General features: G+C 37.4%; 1 protein-coding gene across 9 annotated transcripts in view; it reads left to right on the forward strand.

Moving 5' to 3' along the window:
- Positions 1-836: 836 nt before the first annotated feature.
- GCFC2 (GC-rich sequence DNA-binding factor 2) overlaps positions 837-19930 on the forward strand; it is a 51145-nt gene continuing 32051 nt past the window's right edge. For 5 of the 9 annotated variants that reach the window (XR_008662744.1, XM_055312627.1, XM_055312630.1 and 2 more), the window contains exons 1-5: positions 837-1165; positions 5239-5337; positions 10116-10340; positions 11273-11370; positions 15916-16031. Coding sequence is in view for 8 of the 9 variants with exons in the window: in XM_055312627.1 (XP_055168602.1) it covers positions 904-1165; positions 5239-5337; positions 10116-10340; positions 11273-11370; positions 15916-16031 (800 nt within the window). In the remaining variant the exon portion in view is untranslated. Of the gene's footprint in view, positions 1166-1304; positions 1442-5238; positions 5338-10115; positions 10341-11272; positions 11371-15915; positions 16032-18999; positions 19185-19930 lie in introns of those variants that run through there. The other 4 variants (XM_055312634.1, XM_055312631.1, XM_055312629.1 and 1 more) reach the window with 4 other exon arrangements.

Genomic DNA, 19930 nt, shown 5'->3' on the forward strand with positions numbered 1-19930 from the left:
GCCTTCCTGAACTTTAAAGCACGAACTAAAACTTTGTGGAGCATGGAGGCCAAACCCTGCGAGAGAATTTAAAGGGACTCAATGGTTATTTGCTTCAGATGGATGTGGTCAGAGGCGTCCAAGTAAGAATGGGCTTTACCCCCAGTCCCCCATCAAGGCTTCCTCTCTCTCTCAACAGCGTGAATGGATCCAGTCCAAGCTTCCCGCGGGGTCTGCCATCCTTCTTCCTGCCACACATCTTTCTAAACAACACCCCCTTTTCTCTGATACACCCCCCCCCCATGAGCCAAAGCATTCAACCAGGCTCTGTTGAAACCTTGCCCCCTGAGAGCAATCTTTTGATTCTTGCTTACTTCTCTATCATTTATGCGCAGGTTTCACTGTTCAGCTTTCAGAAGCAATCTCCCCAAACACACACACACACACACACACACACACACACACACTATTCTGGTTTGTTTCTTTTAATTCTTGGTTGGAGAGAACTTTACTCTCTTCAACAAAGCAGAAGGCAGCGAACGGGGTTCCAGGCTAGGAGGTAGGCGTAGTGCCTGAATCTTAGATAGAGTTCGCCCAAGGAGAACCGGTGAGTGATGCTCTCCGCGGCGCCCAGCTCCGGACGTAAATAACCTCAACAGCACAGGTAACAGGAACCCCGGACTCCCGGCGGAGCAAACCGCCGGCAGCACAACCAGGCCTGAGAAAGGCCTCGCATCTCCAGGCCGCCGCCCCGGAAACCACGCCACAGACCGGAGCGAAAGGGACAGGGCACGCATGCGCAGGGCGAAGGGGGCGCGCACACGGCGGCGGGAGCGCGCAGGCGGGAGCGCGCGCCGCGTTGGACGCCGCACGCGGGGGCGAAGGCGCGCGTCGGGCTCGGGGCTCGGGGCTCGGGCCTCGGCCATGGCTCACAGGCCGAAGAGGACTTTCCGGCAGCGCCGAGCCCAGTCTAGTGACAGCGACAGCACCGAGGAGCCGTCTGCTGAACCCGGGGCGCCGGGCCTTAGGGAGGAAGGGCCACCCCCGGGAGGTGGCCGTGTGGAAGCGGCGGACCGGCATGTTCGGGGCCGCGGCCCTCGGAGCCGGGGCCGGGGCCGGGTGTGGGCGAGTTCCCGGCGCGCCGCGGGGGCGGCTCCGCGCGCGGAAGGCGGCTCGGGCGTCCCAGGTGAGGCGGGGGAGCGGGGCGGAGGGGCGCCGGAAGTGACGGGGGTGGGGGGAGGGACGAGGCCCGCGGGGTTCTGGGGAGGGTCCTGGAGCGCGCTGCAGACCGCCATGGCCGCCGCTGTGAGCCCGGCTGCCGGCCTTCCGGTACCCACTCGCCCGCTGCCCGCATCTCCGCGTTGGGCGGCGTGAGGGGGGGGCGGGGGACTGGAAAGAACCCTGCGTGGTTTGTGGCTCCTCTGCGTTTGCACCGTCGGGTGAACTCCCACCGGTTGTAGTTGTAAGTGCAGTATTTGCTGTTTGTGAAGAATCTAAATCGTCACAGAAGTCAAAAAAAAATTTTTTTTCCCCTAGTACTTTGAGGTAGGGGAAAGTGTTACGTACTTTTGGAAACATCCTCAATTATTTTTCTAGAAAACACTTTAACCAGAATAGTACATTAGAAGAATTATAGGTAACAGACACTTGGAACGTTTTCTTGTGCTTGTTTTGTTTTTCATCAGTTATTTGCAAGAAGGGAAATAAGAATAACGCTCTAGGGGCACCTGGGTGGCTCGGCGGTTGAGCGTCTGCCTTCGGCTCAGGGCCTGATCCCGGGGTCCTGGGATCGAGTCCCACGTCGGGCTCCCTGCGTGGAGCCTGCGCCTCTCTCTACCTGTGTCTCTGCCTCTGTGTGTCTTTCTTGAATAAATAAATAACATCTTTAAAAAAAATAACATGCTATGTCACTAAGTAGCATAATGGATTGATGACGCTGTAGACTGTATATGGCGTTAAGTACAATGTGGTTTGAAGTACCCTTTCGTTTTTAAATACAGAATTTAAGCAACAAAGTTGACAGTTGTTCCGTTTTGAATTGGAGCTTGATAAAAATGCAGTTTTCAGTTAGTATTGAGGTAGAATTTTTCTCCACCACTGTTTTTAGTACAAGTGATTTTGGTGATTTCTTTAATTACGACCTTGTGTTTGTCTAAAGCTTTGAAGACTTTTTGTATTTTTCTACTCTATGGAAGTCACCTGGTCAAACTTTAATTGGGAGAATTGAGGCCAGGAGTTGCCTTTTTGCTTGCATTTAAAACAGTGGTTCTCAAAACTTTTTGGTCTTAATATCCCCTTTATGAGACTATCCCAAAGAGCTTTTGTTTCTGTAGATTATATCTATTGATATTTACCATGTTAGAGATTAAGATAACTTTTTATTCACTTTTTCTAAATTAAACCATTACCTGTACGGATAGGTAACATTTTTGAGGGGGGACACTCTTCCAGAAAATATATATATATATTTTTTATGATAGTCACAGAGAGAGAGAGAGAGAGGCAGAGACACAGGCAGAGGGAGAAGCAGGCTCCATGCACCGAGAGCCCGACGTGGGACTCAATCCCTGGTCTCCAGGATCGCGCCCTGGGCCAAAGGCAGGCGCTAAACCACTGTGCCACCCAGGGATCCCTCTTCCAGAAAATAGAATGACATTGTTTCAGTTTACAAGTCTTTAATGTCTGGCTTCAACGAATAATACAGCCGACTTCTCAAAGGTGCTTCTGCATTCAATCTGTTGTGATGTTTCATTTGAAATATGAAAAGAAAACCACAGGTTTGTGGTGTAATAGGAATACTTAGGGATCCCTGGGTGGCGCAGCGGTTTGGCCCCTGCCTTTGGCCCAGGGCGCGATCCTGGAGACCCAGGATCGAATCCCACATCGGGCTCCCGGTGCATGGAGCCTGCTTCTCCCTCTGCCTATGTCTCTGCCTCTCTCTCTCTCTCTCTCTGTGTGTGTAACTATCATAAATAAATAAAAATTTTTTAAAAAAGAAATACTTAATAGCCTTTTTAGATGACTGAGGGTGTTCTGTTTTGATATTAAAAAAAATCAACAAAAAATAGTTTCTTGAAGGTCAGTTTGCAACATGGCAGCTGAAATCATACTTGTCAGTTTTTTTATACTCCATTACGTGAAAATCAATTGGTCTCTTTTGCATTTTCAATGAATCTTTTACCCATGCACAATTGGTAAAATCTTGCATTGACTGTTGGAAACTCTTGGTTCACTGGGTTTGCAAATGCTGGTACATTTTATATAACATCCAAAAGAATCTGTTAATGTTACTGTGTTACTTCTCATAATCATCAGTCGTTAAGTGATGGAAAGATATTAAGTTCACTGTGTAGCATATAAGTTTTCCAAAATTCGAGTTTTCACTTGAAATCTCTAATTCTTGAAGTGATAGGCACATCTTTGCCATTTTTGAGAAAATGTGTCAGGTAGACATGTAGGAATAACTAGAGTTTGTCAGTCATTCTTTCAAATAAAACTGTTGCTTCTTGAAGACAGTGGCTAGTTCAACCTGCAACTCATACAGATGCTTTTCAGTGAGGCAACCATTATGTTTCAGTATGCCCCCCAGAGTGCTTAATACACACTTCCATTTTGGTCCATAGACTATTTAAAAGATGTGTCCTCAAAGGTCAAGATTTAATAAATTTTATAACTTTTTGTTGCTCTATTAAGGATGGTAAGTTTACCTGTTTGTTTTCTTGGCAATGCATGGCAATGAAGAATACAATGGCCGCCACTACAGATTGCTGTCACTGTCTTGATTCGTATTAAGAAGCCAGGAGTTTTACCCACCACTGTTTTTGCTTCATTGTATAAATAGAAACAGACTAAAAAGGGCAAATAACACGATAGTACTGTATTTCATACTTTCAATACTTTCATGGTAGTTTTGAACTCACAGACCCTCTGAAAGGGTCCTACAGACTTCCAGGGGTTGATGGACCATGCTCTCGAGAACCACCCCTCTAGTGTTAATCCATTTTGAGAACAGGTAGGAGTTGTTAAATAGTAGCAAAGAAAGATGTAATCAGTAGTTACATTCTTTTGTCTTCTAAGTTTTGATCTTTAGATTTTTTAAATTCTATATAGGTCTGTTAATTAAGGGATATTTTGAAGATAAAAAGTACTATTTATGTAATCTTAAGCTTTAAAGTTGTTCATAAAAAATACAAAATAATTATAAATTAACCAGTCCTTTTTGTCAATAATACTATGATTCTTTCACATTTTATTCAGCCCTCACAATACCCTTATGGGTGTTATCTTTGCTTAATAGATTACTGGACAAGACTGTCCTTCCCAAAATCACTTAGTAGAAACAGAGATCTGTGATTTGACCACAGTGCTAGTTACAGGTACTACTTGCCACTAGTCATTGAAATAGGACATAAAGAGAATCTAAATTCCAGAATTAAATAAAATTAGATTGAAAACCCTGCTTCTGGGATCCCTGGGTGGCGCAGCGGTTTGGCGCCTGCCTTTGGCCCAGGGCATGATCCTGGAGACCCGGGATCGAATCCCACGTCAGGCTCCCAGTGCATGGAGCCTGCTTCTCCCTCTCCCTATGTCTCTACCTCTCCCTCTCTCTCTCTCTCTCTCTCTCTCTCTCTCTCTCTCTCTCTCTATCATAAATAAATTTAAAAAAAAATTATAAAAAAAAAAAAAAGAAAACCCTGCTTCTCCACTGAATAACTTTGTGACACTGGACATGTTATTTAGCCTCTCCAATTCCTAATGTCCCCGTCAATAATAGTACTTACTTTATATAATTGTGAAATTCTGTAATTGTATGACATAGACCTTGTAAAAACAGATTTAAGTGTGCCTAGCGTATAGGAAGTATACATCAGGATTTTTTGTTTTTGAACTTGTTCACTACCATTATTTTTCTTTTTTGTTTTAAATCTTCCTTCACTTTTTGTCATCCATCTTTTTTCTCTGTTTCCTTCCATTATCATTGCATCTTCTAAGAAAATATTTTATTAGATAAGTAGATCATATAAATAGGGTAAATTTATGCATTTATTAGGTCATCCATTGATTTCAGAAAGAAGGGAAATGGAGAAAGATCTGTATATACACCTCACATACATGGAGAAAAATTAAAACACTGTACGTGTATAATGCTATGTGTTGTGTAGAATTTCAACTACTGATTCTACTATCTTTTGACTCTTTCTTGTTATATTCAAAAAATGTCCTGTTAAAATTGGATTATAATGGTTGATCTTTCAACAGATGAAGAGGGTGAAACACATCATTCCTCAGAAAGTAAAGATGATCAGAATTCATCATCCAACAGCTCTAGCTCTCTGGAAGAAGAATTTTCATCAATAGGTTAGTAAATTTTTTAATTTTGATAAACTTTATTTCTAGTATCAGTATCTTCTATACCAGTGATTATTATTTTTGGTAACACAGCTATAGTGAAGTATGGGGCAAGTAAATCATTATCAAAATTGTCAGAGTGCCAAAATCAATTGCTCTTTTCCATTACAAGACATGCCCAAAGTCAGACAGCTTGTAAGAGGCAGAGCTAGAATTCAAACCCAGGCAATCTGCTCTAGAACCTGTGTTCTTAACCACTGTGCTACACTGGGTGATTGATGCCAATATCTGAAGGATGGTAAGAATTTGTTAGTGAAGATGTTTTGGATACAGGATATAGCAAATGTAAAAAACTCTAAGGGAGATAACATAGCATGTGCAGAGAACTAAAAACAGATGTTAAAATGAAAAGATTTGGTTGGAGTTTAAGAAACAGGAATAACAACAATAAAAAGCAGACAAATTGGAGTCAGATAATACAGAGTTTGGGAGAACTACTGAAAATTTTATGCAAATAAATGGCATGACCATTTTTGTATTTTAGAAAGATCAGTTCAGGCAAATTCAGGCAAATTGCCACTTGTGAGCCAAATATGACCCATCACTTGCTTTTGCAAGTAAATCCTTATTAAAAGACAGCCACTCTCATTAGTTACATGTTGTCTGTGGCTGCTTTTGCACTACAGTGACAGTTTAGAAATTGTAACATTATGGCTCACAAAGCTGAAAATATTTCTCTGGCCTATTATTCAGTCTCAGGGATCTAGAACTTGTGCTGTGGACCCTTGACAGTCTTACTAAGTTTGAGCCCCCTTCTGAGAAAATAAAAATATGTAGCTTTATAAAAGAAACAAATTAACTTGAAACAAAAGAAACAATTTAAATACATTTTAAAAACATATCATGTGTTTTATTAACTTATTAAAAACAAGAGGGATCCCTGGGTGGCGCAGGGGTTTGGCGCCTGCCTTTGGCCCAGGGCGCGATCCTGGAGACCCGGGATCGAATCCCACGTCGGGCTCCCGGTGCATGGAGCCTGCTTCTCCCTCTGCCTGTGTCTCTGCCTCTCTCTCTCTCTCACTGTGTGCCTATCATAAATAAATAAAAAATCCAAAAAAAAAAAAAAAAAAACAACCAGTAACTCTTGTAATTTTTTTTTTTCTTACACAACTTCACAAGTTACAGAAGTAGAAGTACTTAGTGATGAAACCAGTATTAAGAATTGATGCCTCGGGGCAGCCTGGGTGGCTCAGCGGTTTTGCGCCACCTTCAGCCCAGGGCCTGATCCTGGAGACCCGGGATCAAGTCCCACATCGGGCTCCCTGCATGGAGCCTGCTTCTCCCTCTGCCTGTGTCTCTGCCTCTCTCTCTCTGTCCCTCATGAATAAATAAAATCTTAAAAAAAAAAAAAAAAAGAATTGAAGCTTCATAGATAAATGATGCTTTGTCTAGACTCTACATACGGTGCTGTCCATTAGAATTTTCTATGATGAGGGGATTCCTGGGTGGCTCAGTGGTTTAATGCCTGCCTTTGGCCCAGGGCGCAATCCTGGAGTCCCGGGATCGAGTCCCACGTCGGGCTCCCGGCATGGAGCCTGCTTCTCCCTCCTCCTGTATCTCTGTCTCTCTCTCTCTCTCTATGTCTATCATAAATAAGTAAATAAATAAATCTTTAAAAAAAAAAAAAAAGAATTTTCTGTGATGATAATAAAATTTTTATATTTTCATTGTTTGGTATATTAGCCACTAGCCACATGTGTCTATAAAGCTCTTGAAATGTGGCTGATGCAACTAAGGAACTGGATTTTGAATTTTTAAATGGTCTCTTATGGCCAGTGTGTACTGTATCGTACAATGCTGCTATAGAAACTGATGGATTAGAAAGTGTAAGCCAGTAGTTGTAAAGTGTTGGCAGGATTGCACATGCAAGGAGAGAGGACAGTGTTTACAGATGTATGGGATAGTTTTGTTTTTTTTTTTAATTGGAGTTCAATTTGCCCACATATAGCATAACACCCAGTGCTCATCTATGGGGTAGTTTTTAATTATCATGTGACAGAGGTGTTACTGGCATGTAGTGCTCTGGAGGCAAGAAATGATAATGTCTCACAGCATACAGGACAGTTCACAGTGAAGAATTATCCCTCCTCAAAAGCTCATTTTAGAAACACTGAAAGTTGAAAATTTTTTCCTGTGAAAAACTTTTTTTCTTCTGGAGAAGAAAAGATGAAGGAATGCGAGAAGTCTGTGGATTGGTTTGTGGACCCAGGAATGCAGTTATTTTTTGTTCAAACAGTGGAACTATTAGACTGATCCAATAGTGGAAAATATCTTTCTTGAGATGTTGCAGATACTGCATGTTACACATGGGGCATGATATTAACCTGTTCCTTAAATAAGATGATGTATATGGAAATTATTTAACTTATAAATCTGCATGTTTTTATTGTAAAGCAATATGCTAACTTTATTCATTCCACATGTGGCGAGCATCAGCTTTGGGCTAGGTGTTGGGTATAGACAGGACAGGATAATAACTCTTCTCTTGAACTTTTCCTTCTTTATTGTAGCTTGAGAGAGGATTAGTTTTATTTAGTATTAGTATTTTACTAGTGAGTCCATTGCCTATGATTCATTAAGCCCCACCAAGTCATTTGCAGATGAATCACTTCCAGTATTTCTGCTTTTGTATTCATACACTTGAGTATTTGAACCTAAGTGTATCATCTTAACCCTGGTTTTACATTAAAATTTTCTAGAGGGCTATTAAAACATAGTGCTGCTCAGCCCCACCTCAGATCAACTGAATCTGGATCTCTGGGATGGGGAGCTTGGGTACCAGTAGATTATCAAGCTTCCTAAGTGACTCTAATGTGTAATGAGGAGTCAAGAAATGCTCATGTAACCTGTTGTGAAAGTTTGAGTCTTGAGTCTAGGTTATATTTAGCTGTTCCTCCCAGCTTTAAAGACATGTCTTTTTATCTTAGTCCACATCACATTAAGATCATTAAACCAGGAACACAAACTATGGAGCCCTCTAGCAGATCCCTGCAGTGCTTCATAATCAACATATTTGGGGGGGGGGTAATTATTCAACCAGTTAAAAATCAAGTGCACTATGTGATTTTCCCCACACATATTAATGTAATTCACAATGAAAACATGCAACTGTTAAATGCTTTGGGAAAATGAAGAAACACCTGATCTGCATCATTTCCCTGATACTAATCTATAAATTAGTACTAGTCCATAAAAAGTAAATCACTTGATTCAATATTCCTTGTTCCTTTTTTTTTTTTTTTTAAGATTTCATTTCTTTATTTGAGAGAGAGCACACACACTGGTATGGCGAAAGGGAGAGGGAAAAGAAGAGAATCTCAAGTAGACTCCGCACTGAGCACAGAGCCCCATGCAGGCTCAATCCCAGAACCCTGAGATCATGACCTGAGCCAAAAACAAGAGTTGGACATTTAGCCATTTGAGCCACCAAGGCGTCCCTGATATTCCTTATTCTTAGTGAACATATGTTGATTTTTAGTCATCACCTGTTACTGTTTCATAATTTAAGAACTTGTTTTCCTTAGCACCAATGTCAAGCATATTGGTCAGTAATTTCTGTATTCTCTTTTTCCAAAAGTTGGAACATTTCCACATCTCCAAGCATAGGACATCTTTTTTTTTTGTTTTGTTTATTTTTCAAAGAATTTGGAACAGTTTGTGGTAAAGTTTAGAACATTTTACTTGAGCCTTGGTCATTTGACATCCCTAATTAACATTGTGAAGTGCTTGAAATAGTGAAAATTTCCTTTACCATTTTGTTTACCTTAGTATTTTGCTTAAATACTAGAAAGTTTTTCCAGAAAGTAAAGATAAATTTCAGCTTAGATCATACATGAAGAAACTTGTTTTGAATTGGAATAATGCACATTAATGTTGTTTATATGCTATAAAATAAAACCTAGAAGCACCTGGGTGACTCAGTTGGTTAAGCTGCCTTTGGCTTAGGTCATGATCTCAGAGTTCTGGGATCGAGGCCAGTATCAAACTCCCTTCTCAGCAGAGAACCTGCTGCTCCCCCTGCATTTGTGTGCGTGCATGCTCTGTCAAATAAATAAAATCTTAAAAAAATAAAAAATAAAAAAAATAAAACATGGGTCTATTAAAAGATATCATTTAAAAAAAATCATTTAAATATTTTTCACCTGATAAATGAATCTGATTATTTTCTTTATACTTTTTAACTTCTCATTTATTCATGTGGAAATCACCACAGGATCTTGATTTAGTTGTGTGCTGGTTTTAGTCTCTTTCTCACTTCCTGTATGCCTGGATACCACAAGGAGAGGGGAAGGGCATAATACAGCATTCTTTGTGCTTCAGATTGGCCTGTACCCCATCATTCGAACCTCTACAGGTCTCACAGACTAAGCAATTCTGTGTTCAGCTCTCTCCCCCTTCCCAACCCTCATAATCTGAGAGCTTCTAGAAATGAGAAATAGTCTTCAGCAAAAAGTCAGCAACAACATCTGATGAATAAGAGAGCTAGAAGATACATTGAAGTGGTATCGTTATATTTTCTGATACTTCTAGATTAGGTTCATTTTCTAATTTACATTAAATCTCTATAAAAGTAATCTTATTGATGTAGGTTTTGAGTTCTACAGTTACATTAATACCAGAATTGGAAAAAATTGAAAAGACACTGCCTTTTTATTTTCTTTAAATACGAGGAATATGTATTTCTGTTGGTGTTTGTTTTTCATTGTCTTCCTCTTTGTTTCTTTTAGTAAATATCCCTGATTCAGCTTTTATTCAGGAAGCTCGCAGAAAACGTGAATTGGCCAGGGCCCAAAATGACTTTATCTCTTTGGATGTAAAACATACCTCTACCATTGCTGAGATGAAGAAAAATAGTAATGAAGATCCTGAGAGTGAGCCTGATGACCATGAAAGGAGAATACCATTTACCCTAAAGCCTCAAACCCTTAGACAAAGAATGGCTGAAGAAACAAGTACATACTTAATTTATTTACAATATATAAACATTGAGGGATTTTTCACCCAAATATAATATTATGTTAAAATTTTCCATAAAAACATAATGTATCTCATACTTTAAAAGATGTTAGAAGTTGGTTTAAAAAAAAAAAAAAAGAAGTTGGTTTTTATTTAATACAAATTTGGTAAATGACATCATAGTCTCTAAAAGATCTATTAAGATGTTATTACCATATAATGTGTAATAACATTATTATCTGACCTTGATCTTTTTTGGTAGGTTAAAAAAATTGTACAGTGTCTTATTTTTGATATTGAAAACTTTAATTGTCACCTTTATAAAGATTTTTTTTTAACATGGAAGCATCTATAGGGATTTTAGATGTTATTTATTAAGCTCTCCCCTGCTCTGATGAAAAATTTCCTCTACCAATAATCCTTAGGTCTAATAGGACGATTTTCACATTTGTTATTTATAAACAATTACATGTTTTATCAAAATTTTTATCATTTTGAATATTTTTTCAGAATGAGACTTTTGGCTTCTTCATAACCCAGAAATTAATTTTCAATATTTAGATTCTAGGATAGAATTTATAATTCCTAATAAGGATTATCAAATGTTTCATTTTTTTTCTAAGTTTTTTCCCCCCATATATGAAACTGCAGTGTTTTCATTGGGACAGTTTGTTGATGAGTACAGGTTCTCAGATTCAAGTCCCAGCTTCAGCACATTTTCCAGACAAGTTATTTAATCTCTTGATAGGAGTTTCCTCATTAAAAGAAAGAAAAGGCTGTTAGTAGTGCTTTCTTCCCAGAATTACTGTGAAGAATAAGTTAACACATATAAAGCTGCTAAGCCAGTGCATTGTAAGCCCTTCAAAAATGTTAGCTGATGCTATTAGAATGGAAAAATACAGACTACTCATGAATTTTTTTTTCCTAGCACCCAGAAATGAAGAAACAAGTGAAGAAAGTCAGGAAGATGAAAATCAAGATATTTGGGAACAGCAGCAAATGAGGAAAGCAGTTAAAATTACAGAGGTAGTAATTTTTTATACCATATATATTAATTTTTTGTGGCTGCTATAACAAATCATCACAAACTTGGTGGCTTAAAACAAGAGACATTTATTCTCTTACAGTTGTAGAGGCTAGAAGTTTGAAAGCAAGGTGTTAGCAGGGTTGTGCTCCCTCTGAAGGCCCTAGGGGAGAATCCTTTCTTGCCTTCCAACTGTCACTCCAGGTGTTCCTTGCTTTGTGACTATATAACCCCTGTCTCTATCTCCCTCTTTATATGGCCACCTTTCCTGTACCTCTATTCTATTTTATAAGAATATTAAGAATATTTGTCATTGGATTTAGGGCCCACTTGGATAATCCAGGATACTCTCATCTTTAGATATTCCACTTAATTACGACCAGAAGGACCCTTTTTCCAAATAAGGTCATATTCACAGATTCTGGGGTTTAGGACATAGACTTGTTTTTTGTGAGGCTACCATTCAACTTATTATACCTTATATATTATGTTCTCTTCCTACTAAATTATAAATATCTTCTACATATTATAGGCCACTTGAGGAGACTATATTTTTTTAATTTTATAGTAATTGTAACATACGTTAGGTATATAAATGTGAAGTGTTTAAACAAATAAATAGATTTAAAACAAAACTAATAAAAATAATACTGTTGTTGAGGTCAGGAGTCCTAGATTTGGGTTCTGGCTGTACCACTAAAATATATGCTCCATGAGGTCAAGAATTATTATTAACTGTTCAGTGTTTTATCCCTCTGTGCCTAATATTATGAGTGCTCAATAAATACTTGTGCAACTTTGCACAAATTATTTAGCCCTTTTTTTAAAAGATTTATTTATTTATTTTAGCAAGCACACATGCCCAAGTGGGGGGGTGCAGAGTTGGAAAGGGAGAGGGAGAGAATCTCAAGCAGATTCCACATTTAGCATGGAGCCCAACATGGGACTTGATCTCACAACTCAGATCACTACCTGAGATAAAACCAAGAGTCGGATGTTGAAACAACTGTGCTACCCAGGCACAACAAATTATTTAATTTTCTAAACTTTTCTCATCAATAAAATGGGAAGACAATGTTACCTACATGAGTAGGTGGCTATAAAGTTCAAAATCATAATTTAAATCAAAGCACTTATATAATAGTATACAAATATAAATGTTTCATATTTTAATTTGTTTAACAAGAATGCTTTGAAAGATTATTTGCTCTTTTAAGTAAGAAGGTATTAAGATTTCCATGTTATTAAAAGTAAAATGTTAAGTGAAGGTAAGCCTTTGGTTGTAACAACATTTAGAAATTTCTGACCAGAGCAATGATATAGAGGGCCATTTTTATCACGTAAAAATAATAGACTTGGTACCCCCTCCCCTCTTCAGTAAAATCAGTATAGCAAAACAACATGAAACAAAATACTTTGAGAAAAAACTGCCACAGTCTTTACTCTGACTGCTCAAGTTTGCATAATTCCTTTTTTAAATATTTAATTGTAGTCATAGTATATATATATATCAGAAGTTCCCAGACTTCCCATTCGTGGAGCCCTCAGTATCAGTAACTTTATCCTGGTGCTTCCCCAGGCCAAAAGAAGTACCAAACAATTCCATTTATTAAGTAGTTCGAGTCAAAGAATTTAATAATATTTATGTCCTGATAACTTAGTATCTTTTGGAAAAAACATAGATAAGTTGAAGAAAAATGTCTTTTAATTTCATTTTTTAATAACCACAATTATTTAGTAATGGGGATGCACCTCTTGGGCACTGCATGACGTCTCAGACCTTGGAATCAAATTGTTCACTGTCATTCTCACCTCCTTTCCAAATTGATTTTCAATCACTACTTCCTTTTTATCATATCCACCAAGAACCCACCTTCACTAATAAGACTGCACCAGAGGACTCTAGGACGATCTAATGTTGCAACTGTGAACAAATCAAAACTAGTAGTCCAACAAATGATGAATATGTATTTCCCTAAAATATTTATATTTAAAATATTTCATAGCATCCCTTTGAGTTCATTGGGATTCCTTAGCCTGTAGTTTCAGAACCACAGTATGCATACAATTTCAAATTCTGGTTTTTTTTTTTTTTTTTGCTTGACATGTTATAAATATTCTCCCCTATTTCTATTACATAGTTTTAATAGTAACTAATTTTTTAAACTGTATAATATTTATTAGAGTCAGTGAATCATAATTTCTTAGCCATTCTTCCTGTTTGCAAACATTTTAGGTTATTATTTGATTATTTGATTCAGATTGTTATTTGATTCAGATTATATAATCTGAATTTTTTTTCCATTATTAATAAGAATAGATGGGGTGCCTGGCTGGCTCAGTCGGAGCATCTGACTCCTGATCTCAAGATTGTGAGTTTGAGCCCCTTGTTGGGTGTAGAGATTACTTAAATAAAACGTTAAAATAAATAATAAGAATTGGTAAATATTTGCTTGCCCTTTTTCCTTCCTTTTTTTCTCTCTTGTTCAGATGTATGTTGAAGGATACTTAGGGTAATGGCCAAGAGTGGTATTACAAATAAAAGACATGAACATTTCTATGGCATTACTGCATTTTTCCATATTGCTTTCTAAAGAAAATTTAGATCAATCTGTAATACCACTGATATTATGGGAATATTTCATTGCAGTCTTGCCAGGTTAGGTGCAGGATTAGTTGCACCTAAGAAATGGAATCTCAGACTATTTGATTTGCATTTTTTATTATTAACTGTGGGTGCATTTACTGGTTTCTTTGTTGAAAATCTACCACATGCCACTGTATTCGTTTCCTATGACTATTGTAACAACCAAAAACATTGTGGTTTAAAACACAGAACTTTATTTTCTCACACTTCAAAAGGTCAGAAACCCAAAATCCAGGTGTTAATAGAGCTATACTCCTTCCAAAAGCTCTAGAGGATAATCTATTCCTTGACTGTTCTAGCTTGTGGTAGCTGTTGGCACATAGCTACCCCTCTCTCTGCTCCATCTCTCTGCTTCATCTTTTTGCGCCCCAAAACTCCCTCTCCTTCTCTTATGAGGATATGTGTACTGTATTTGGGACTCATCTGGATAATCCAGGGTAAGCCCCTTCTCCAAATCCTTAATCACATCTTTTGCCATGTAAGGTAAAATTCACAGGTTTGGGAGGTAAGGACATAAACTTATCATTTTGGGATCACCATTCTGCCACTATGCCACTTAACAATAATAGACCCTACTATGTACAATCTTTATAGGGGAGAGACAGCCAAACAAAATAATTGTAGTGAAATCTTAGAGGTTCTTTGACAGAACCTTGTACAGCATCCTGAGATGGCACATAGAAGTAAGTGGTAGGTTTTATAGGTGAATAGGGAGATTTGGTAAAGCCTCTGCAGAAGTCAGTCCTATTTGGATGGGTCTTAGAAAGATGTGTATAATGTAAGGGATTTGAGAGCAGATATCTGGATGTAAAGACATAAGATTTGAAACAGCCTGGCTGGTTTAAAGATTTGCAGGTGTGATTAGAGATGAATGGGAGAATTGGTTAAGAATTAATATGAAAAGGGCACCTGGGTGGCTCAGTGGTTGAGCATCTGCCTTTGGCTCAGGTCATGAACCCAGGGTCCTGGGATCGAGTCCCACATCAGGCTCCCCAAGAGGAGCCTGCTTCTCCCTCTGCCTATGTCTCTGTCTCTCTGTGCCTCTCATGAATAAATAAATAAATAAACTATTTTTAAAAATAAAGAATTAATATGAGAAATGATGATGCCTTATGGAAAATATAAGAAGGATAGTTAAGCCACTGATTTGGCTAATTATCTGGTCCACTTCTTTGCATGTCTGTGTCTAAAACATATTCTTCAGAACTCTTTCAGCATTCTAAGGTGGTAGTGATAAACTACGATTAGCCAGAGGACAATAATATGAAATGTTGTAAGATGTACTAACTAGAATATGGTCCTTGACTAGTAATAGAAAACCCATATAATAGTAGCTTAAACAGAACTAAAAGCTTTACCTATACACCCTTCAGAAGACTTTCATTTACTTTTCTTTGACTAGACTAGAGTTAGGTGGATACTTCTATGATGGAGAACATAATTTTCTGAGAGTACATTAGATCATAAAAAAAGTAGCTTTAAAAACACTGAGAAGCAAGCTTTTGTGAAAAGATTTCGTAATTTGCCTCTTGCATGTAATTTTAAAATTATATATTTCGTTTTTTGTTTTGTTTTTATTTTTGAGAGAGAGTAAGGGAGAAGGTGTGGAAAGGGAGAGAGTCTTAAGCAGATACCACCCTGAGTCTGAAGCAAGGCTCAATGTCATGACCTGTGCCAAAAATCAAGTCAGATGCTGAACCAACTGAGCCAACCAGGCACCCCTAAAGTTCTGTATCTTAAAACCGAAAATTATAAAAACATTTTATTGTAACTATTAAAAACATCAAAGGCATGGAATTTAGATCTGGTGAGAAATTGAAATACCCAGTCTGCTTTTGTGCTATTAATATTTATAAGATTAATGAGTCTTTTAAAACAATACAAATTTTCATATTTTTAGGGACGAGACCTAGATCTTTCCTACAGCAGTAAACCTCAAACACTAAAGAAGTTTGATACTTCAATTTCATTTCCACCAGTAAATTTAGAAATTATAAAGAAGCAATTAAATACCAGGTAAGTAACACTGATTTTAAAATACATTTGTCCTAAACATTTAATAGTGAAAAAAGCACTGTTCTTAATTCAGTACAAATATTAATATTAAACAGATTTGTAGGGAAAGAAATATCATCACCTGTGTTACCACAGTAACACAACTAACTTTCTTTTCTGTATGTCTTTTTAGTCTTTATAATAGATACATGCTCCATGGTTAAAATCTGTAAATAATCAAATTTTGCTTTTTTTTCTTGATATTTTTATAAGCCTTTATCTGCATTGTTAGATAGCCTTAATTTTTCAAAGTAGTAAGTTGGGAGTGATGGCAGTAAGATGCCATAGTCGGAAACCTCAGACCTCATTTCCCTTTAGAGACACTAATTTAATATACAGTCCAAAAAACCTTCCAGAAACCAGTTAGAAAGTTACACTGTGCCAGGCAAACTCAAAGCCAAGGATATCCACCTGTAATGAGTAAGAAAAGCCATTTCATTTCAACTGCATCAACCACTCTTACAAGCCCACACTACTTGTGAGACTGAAAGAGCTCAACTCACATCTTCTCCATTGAGAGGGAAAAAAAGAAAATTAGAACATACCTCCAGTGTTTTGGCTTTTGGAGGGACTGCCTGAGGGACTGTTTGCTTCATCTGTCTCAGAGCTATAATAGGGAACTGTCATACCTTAGATGACTTGGGGCCCCAGAGAGCAAAAGACCGCTCAGTTGTGGCAGAGCCAGAAAGCCTACCATACTGCAGACAAACACCAGAGGGAGCAAGAGACAATGAATGCCTAAAGAAGAATCCCATGACTTCTCTAATAGGGAAATTTAATATAGAAGCCCATAAAAGATTTGAAGAGACTCCCCCTGTTCCTCAGATCTCTAGCCAGGCTGATGGGTGATGTCCCTCCCCTCTATGAAACTATTTCCCTTAAGTACATTTTCAAATGCATAAGACAACAACAGAAAATACCAAGAGACATAAAGAAACAGGAAAACCTGGTCCAACCAAAGGAGCAAAATAAATCTCCACCATTTCTAAAGAAACAGATCTGTGAATTACTTGACAAACAATTCAGAATAATCTACTTATAGAAGCTGAAAGTGCTATAAGAGAACACACGCAACTAAACAAAGTCAGGGAAACAATACATGAACAAAGTGGAAATATCAGCAAAGAAAAACTGTGGAAAAGAACCAGAGATTCTGGAGCTAAACAATATACACTAAATTGTAATAAATATATACTATATAGTAATAACACAATAAGCAACTGAAAACTTTAGTAGAGAGGATTAGCAACCTGTTTGATGAAACAGAAGAAAGAAGCAATGACCTCAAAGATGGTCATTTGAAATTATCAAAGAAAATGAAGAAAAGTGAAGGCTTAAGGGGCCTGACATACTGTATATGTCAAGCAGAATAACATATACATTATGGAATTCCAAGTAGGAGAAGAGAGAGTGGGGCAGGGAATTATCTGAAGATAAGTTCAAAAACTTACCAATTTGAGGAAGAAAATAGACATGCAATTTTAAGCTCAAAAAGATTATAAGAAGGATGCACCCAGGGAAGCTCACACTGAGACACATAATCAAACTTCCAAAAGACAAAAAGAGAATGCTGAAAGCAAAAAGACAAAAGCACCTTATCAGATACTAGGGAACCCCATAAGATTATTAGTAGATTTCTCTGTAGAAATATTATAGGCCAGAAGGAGTAGGATGATGTATAAAAAGTGCTGAAAGAAACTCCCAGCCAAGACTATTATAATCAATATAATTGTCCTTTAAAAATCCAAGGCGAAATAAAGACCTCAGACAAAGCTGAGGGTGTTCATTATCATTAGACCTGCCTTACAAAAATTGCTATTAAAAGTCCTTGATAAAGGACTGAAAATGGTTGAAATGAAAGAAAGCCAGCCAGTCACATGAACCATATGAAAATACAAGGCTGGCTGGCACATCAATAGAGCATTCAGCTCTTGATCTGTGGGTTGTGATTTCAAGCCCCACATTGGGTGTAGACTTTACTTAAAAGTAATAAACTAAATTTCTGACACAGCCTTGGTGTGTGTGTGTGTGTGTGTATATAAAGCTATGGTAAACATAAATATATAAACAAATAGCTATTCATGTACTATTGTAAGATTGATGTGAAAATCACTTTTAGTTTAGGTATAGAATTTAAAAGATAAACAAAAACTGACACTGTTATTGAATACAAAATTTTAAGATGTGATGTGATCAATAACAAGTGGAGGAAATATGAAGGAATAAGTAGAATTTTTTTGTATATAATTGAAGTTATCAGCATAAAATAGATTATTAGAACTATGTTTTTTGTGATTCCCATGATAAACACACAAAACTTATAGAAGCACAGAAGAAAATGAGAAAAGACTAAGGGCATGTGTCTACAAAAAAAATTAACAAAATACAGTAGCAAGAGAAGAAAAGGCAGAAAATACAAGACAGAAAATTTACAAAATGGCAATAACAAGATATTCTTGTATTAGTATCACCTTAAATACAAAAAGATTAAACTGTTATTAAATGACATAGAGTGGGTAAAAAAATAAGATCCAGATATAGGCTGTCACAAGAGACTCATTTAGATTTAAGAATACATATAGACTGAAAGTGAAAGAATTGAAAATAGTAAACTAAAGAGCAGTAGTGGCATAATTAAGAACTGTTATAAGGGGGACGCCTGGGTGGCTCAGTGGTTGAGCTTCTGTCTTCAGCTCAGCGCATGATCCCTGAATCTGGGATTGAGTCCCACATTGGGCTCCCTGCGAGGAGGAGCCTGCTTCTCCCTCTGTCTCTGCCTCTCTCTCTCTGTCTCTCTCATGAATAAATAAATAAATCTTTAAAAAAAAAAACTATTATAAGTGACAGAATGACATTATGGCTTATATAAAGAGATCAATTTATCAGAAATTCTAACAGTAAACCATTATATATGCATCTGATATTACAGCATCTATATAAAGCAAGTATTGACAGCTGAAGAGAGAAATAGCAGTATTATAATGAATAGTATGAGTCTTCAGTATCCTACTATCTGTAATGGATGGAACATCATCAGATGGAAAATCAATGAGGAAACAGTGATCTTGAACAAAACAGACCTAACCAGAATATTCCACCCAACAGGAGCAGAAGGTACATTCTTTTCAAGCACATGTGGAATATTCTTCAGGATAGATCAAATGTGAAATAACAGAAAAGCCTTAACAAATTTCAGACTGAAGTAATACCAAGTATCTTTTCCAAACACAGTGGAATGATGATGTTCATAGAGAACATTTCTGTTGCCTTTTTTTTTTAATACTTGGGAATTTATTTTCTAATATATGGTAACAGGTTCCAAATTTTCTTCCTCTGTATCTTTTGTGTAAATCAGCTTTAAAGTAGCTTCATTCCATAATCATATTGCAGCTAAGATATATTGGTTGTAGTGGTTCATTTAAATGGTTTGACATAGAAAAGGACATTATATAGCATTGTGAGGTACTTTATAGCATATCATATAGTGGAGTAAATATAAAAATTTTTAGATGTACCAGTTTTAGATATTAGGCTATCTATACTTAGGGACTTAGAAAACTACCAGCCTACTGCCTGTTTTTGTAAATAAAGTTTTATTGTCACACAGCCATACTTGTGCATTTATGTATTGTCTGTGTGTGCTTTAGTGCTACACCACACAATTGAGTTCATAGCAATAGGAACTGTTAACTCCAAACCCTAAAATACTATCTGGATCTTTACAGGAAAAACTTGCCACGCTGTGTTCCAAATCATTGTTTTTCAGTATTGATGTTAAATGATGAAGATTGCCTTGATTCAAGACTATTTTTGTAGTAACCTCACTATTATTTACTATCTTTCTGAAAGTCCTTAATTGG

Source organism: Nyctereutes procyonoides, unplaced genomic scaffold, assembly GCF_905146905.1.
Source record: "Nyctereutes procyonoides isolate TBG_1078 unplaced genomic scaffold, NYPRO_anot_genome, whole genome shotgun sequence".
Classification (NCBI taxonomy): Eukaryota; Metazoa; Chordata; class Mammalia; order Carnivora; family Canidae; genus Nyctereutes; species Nyctereutes procyonoides.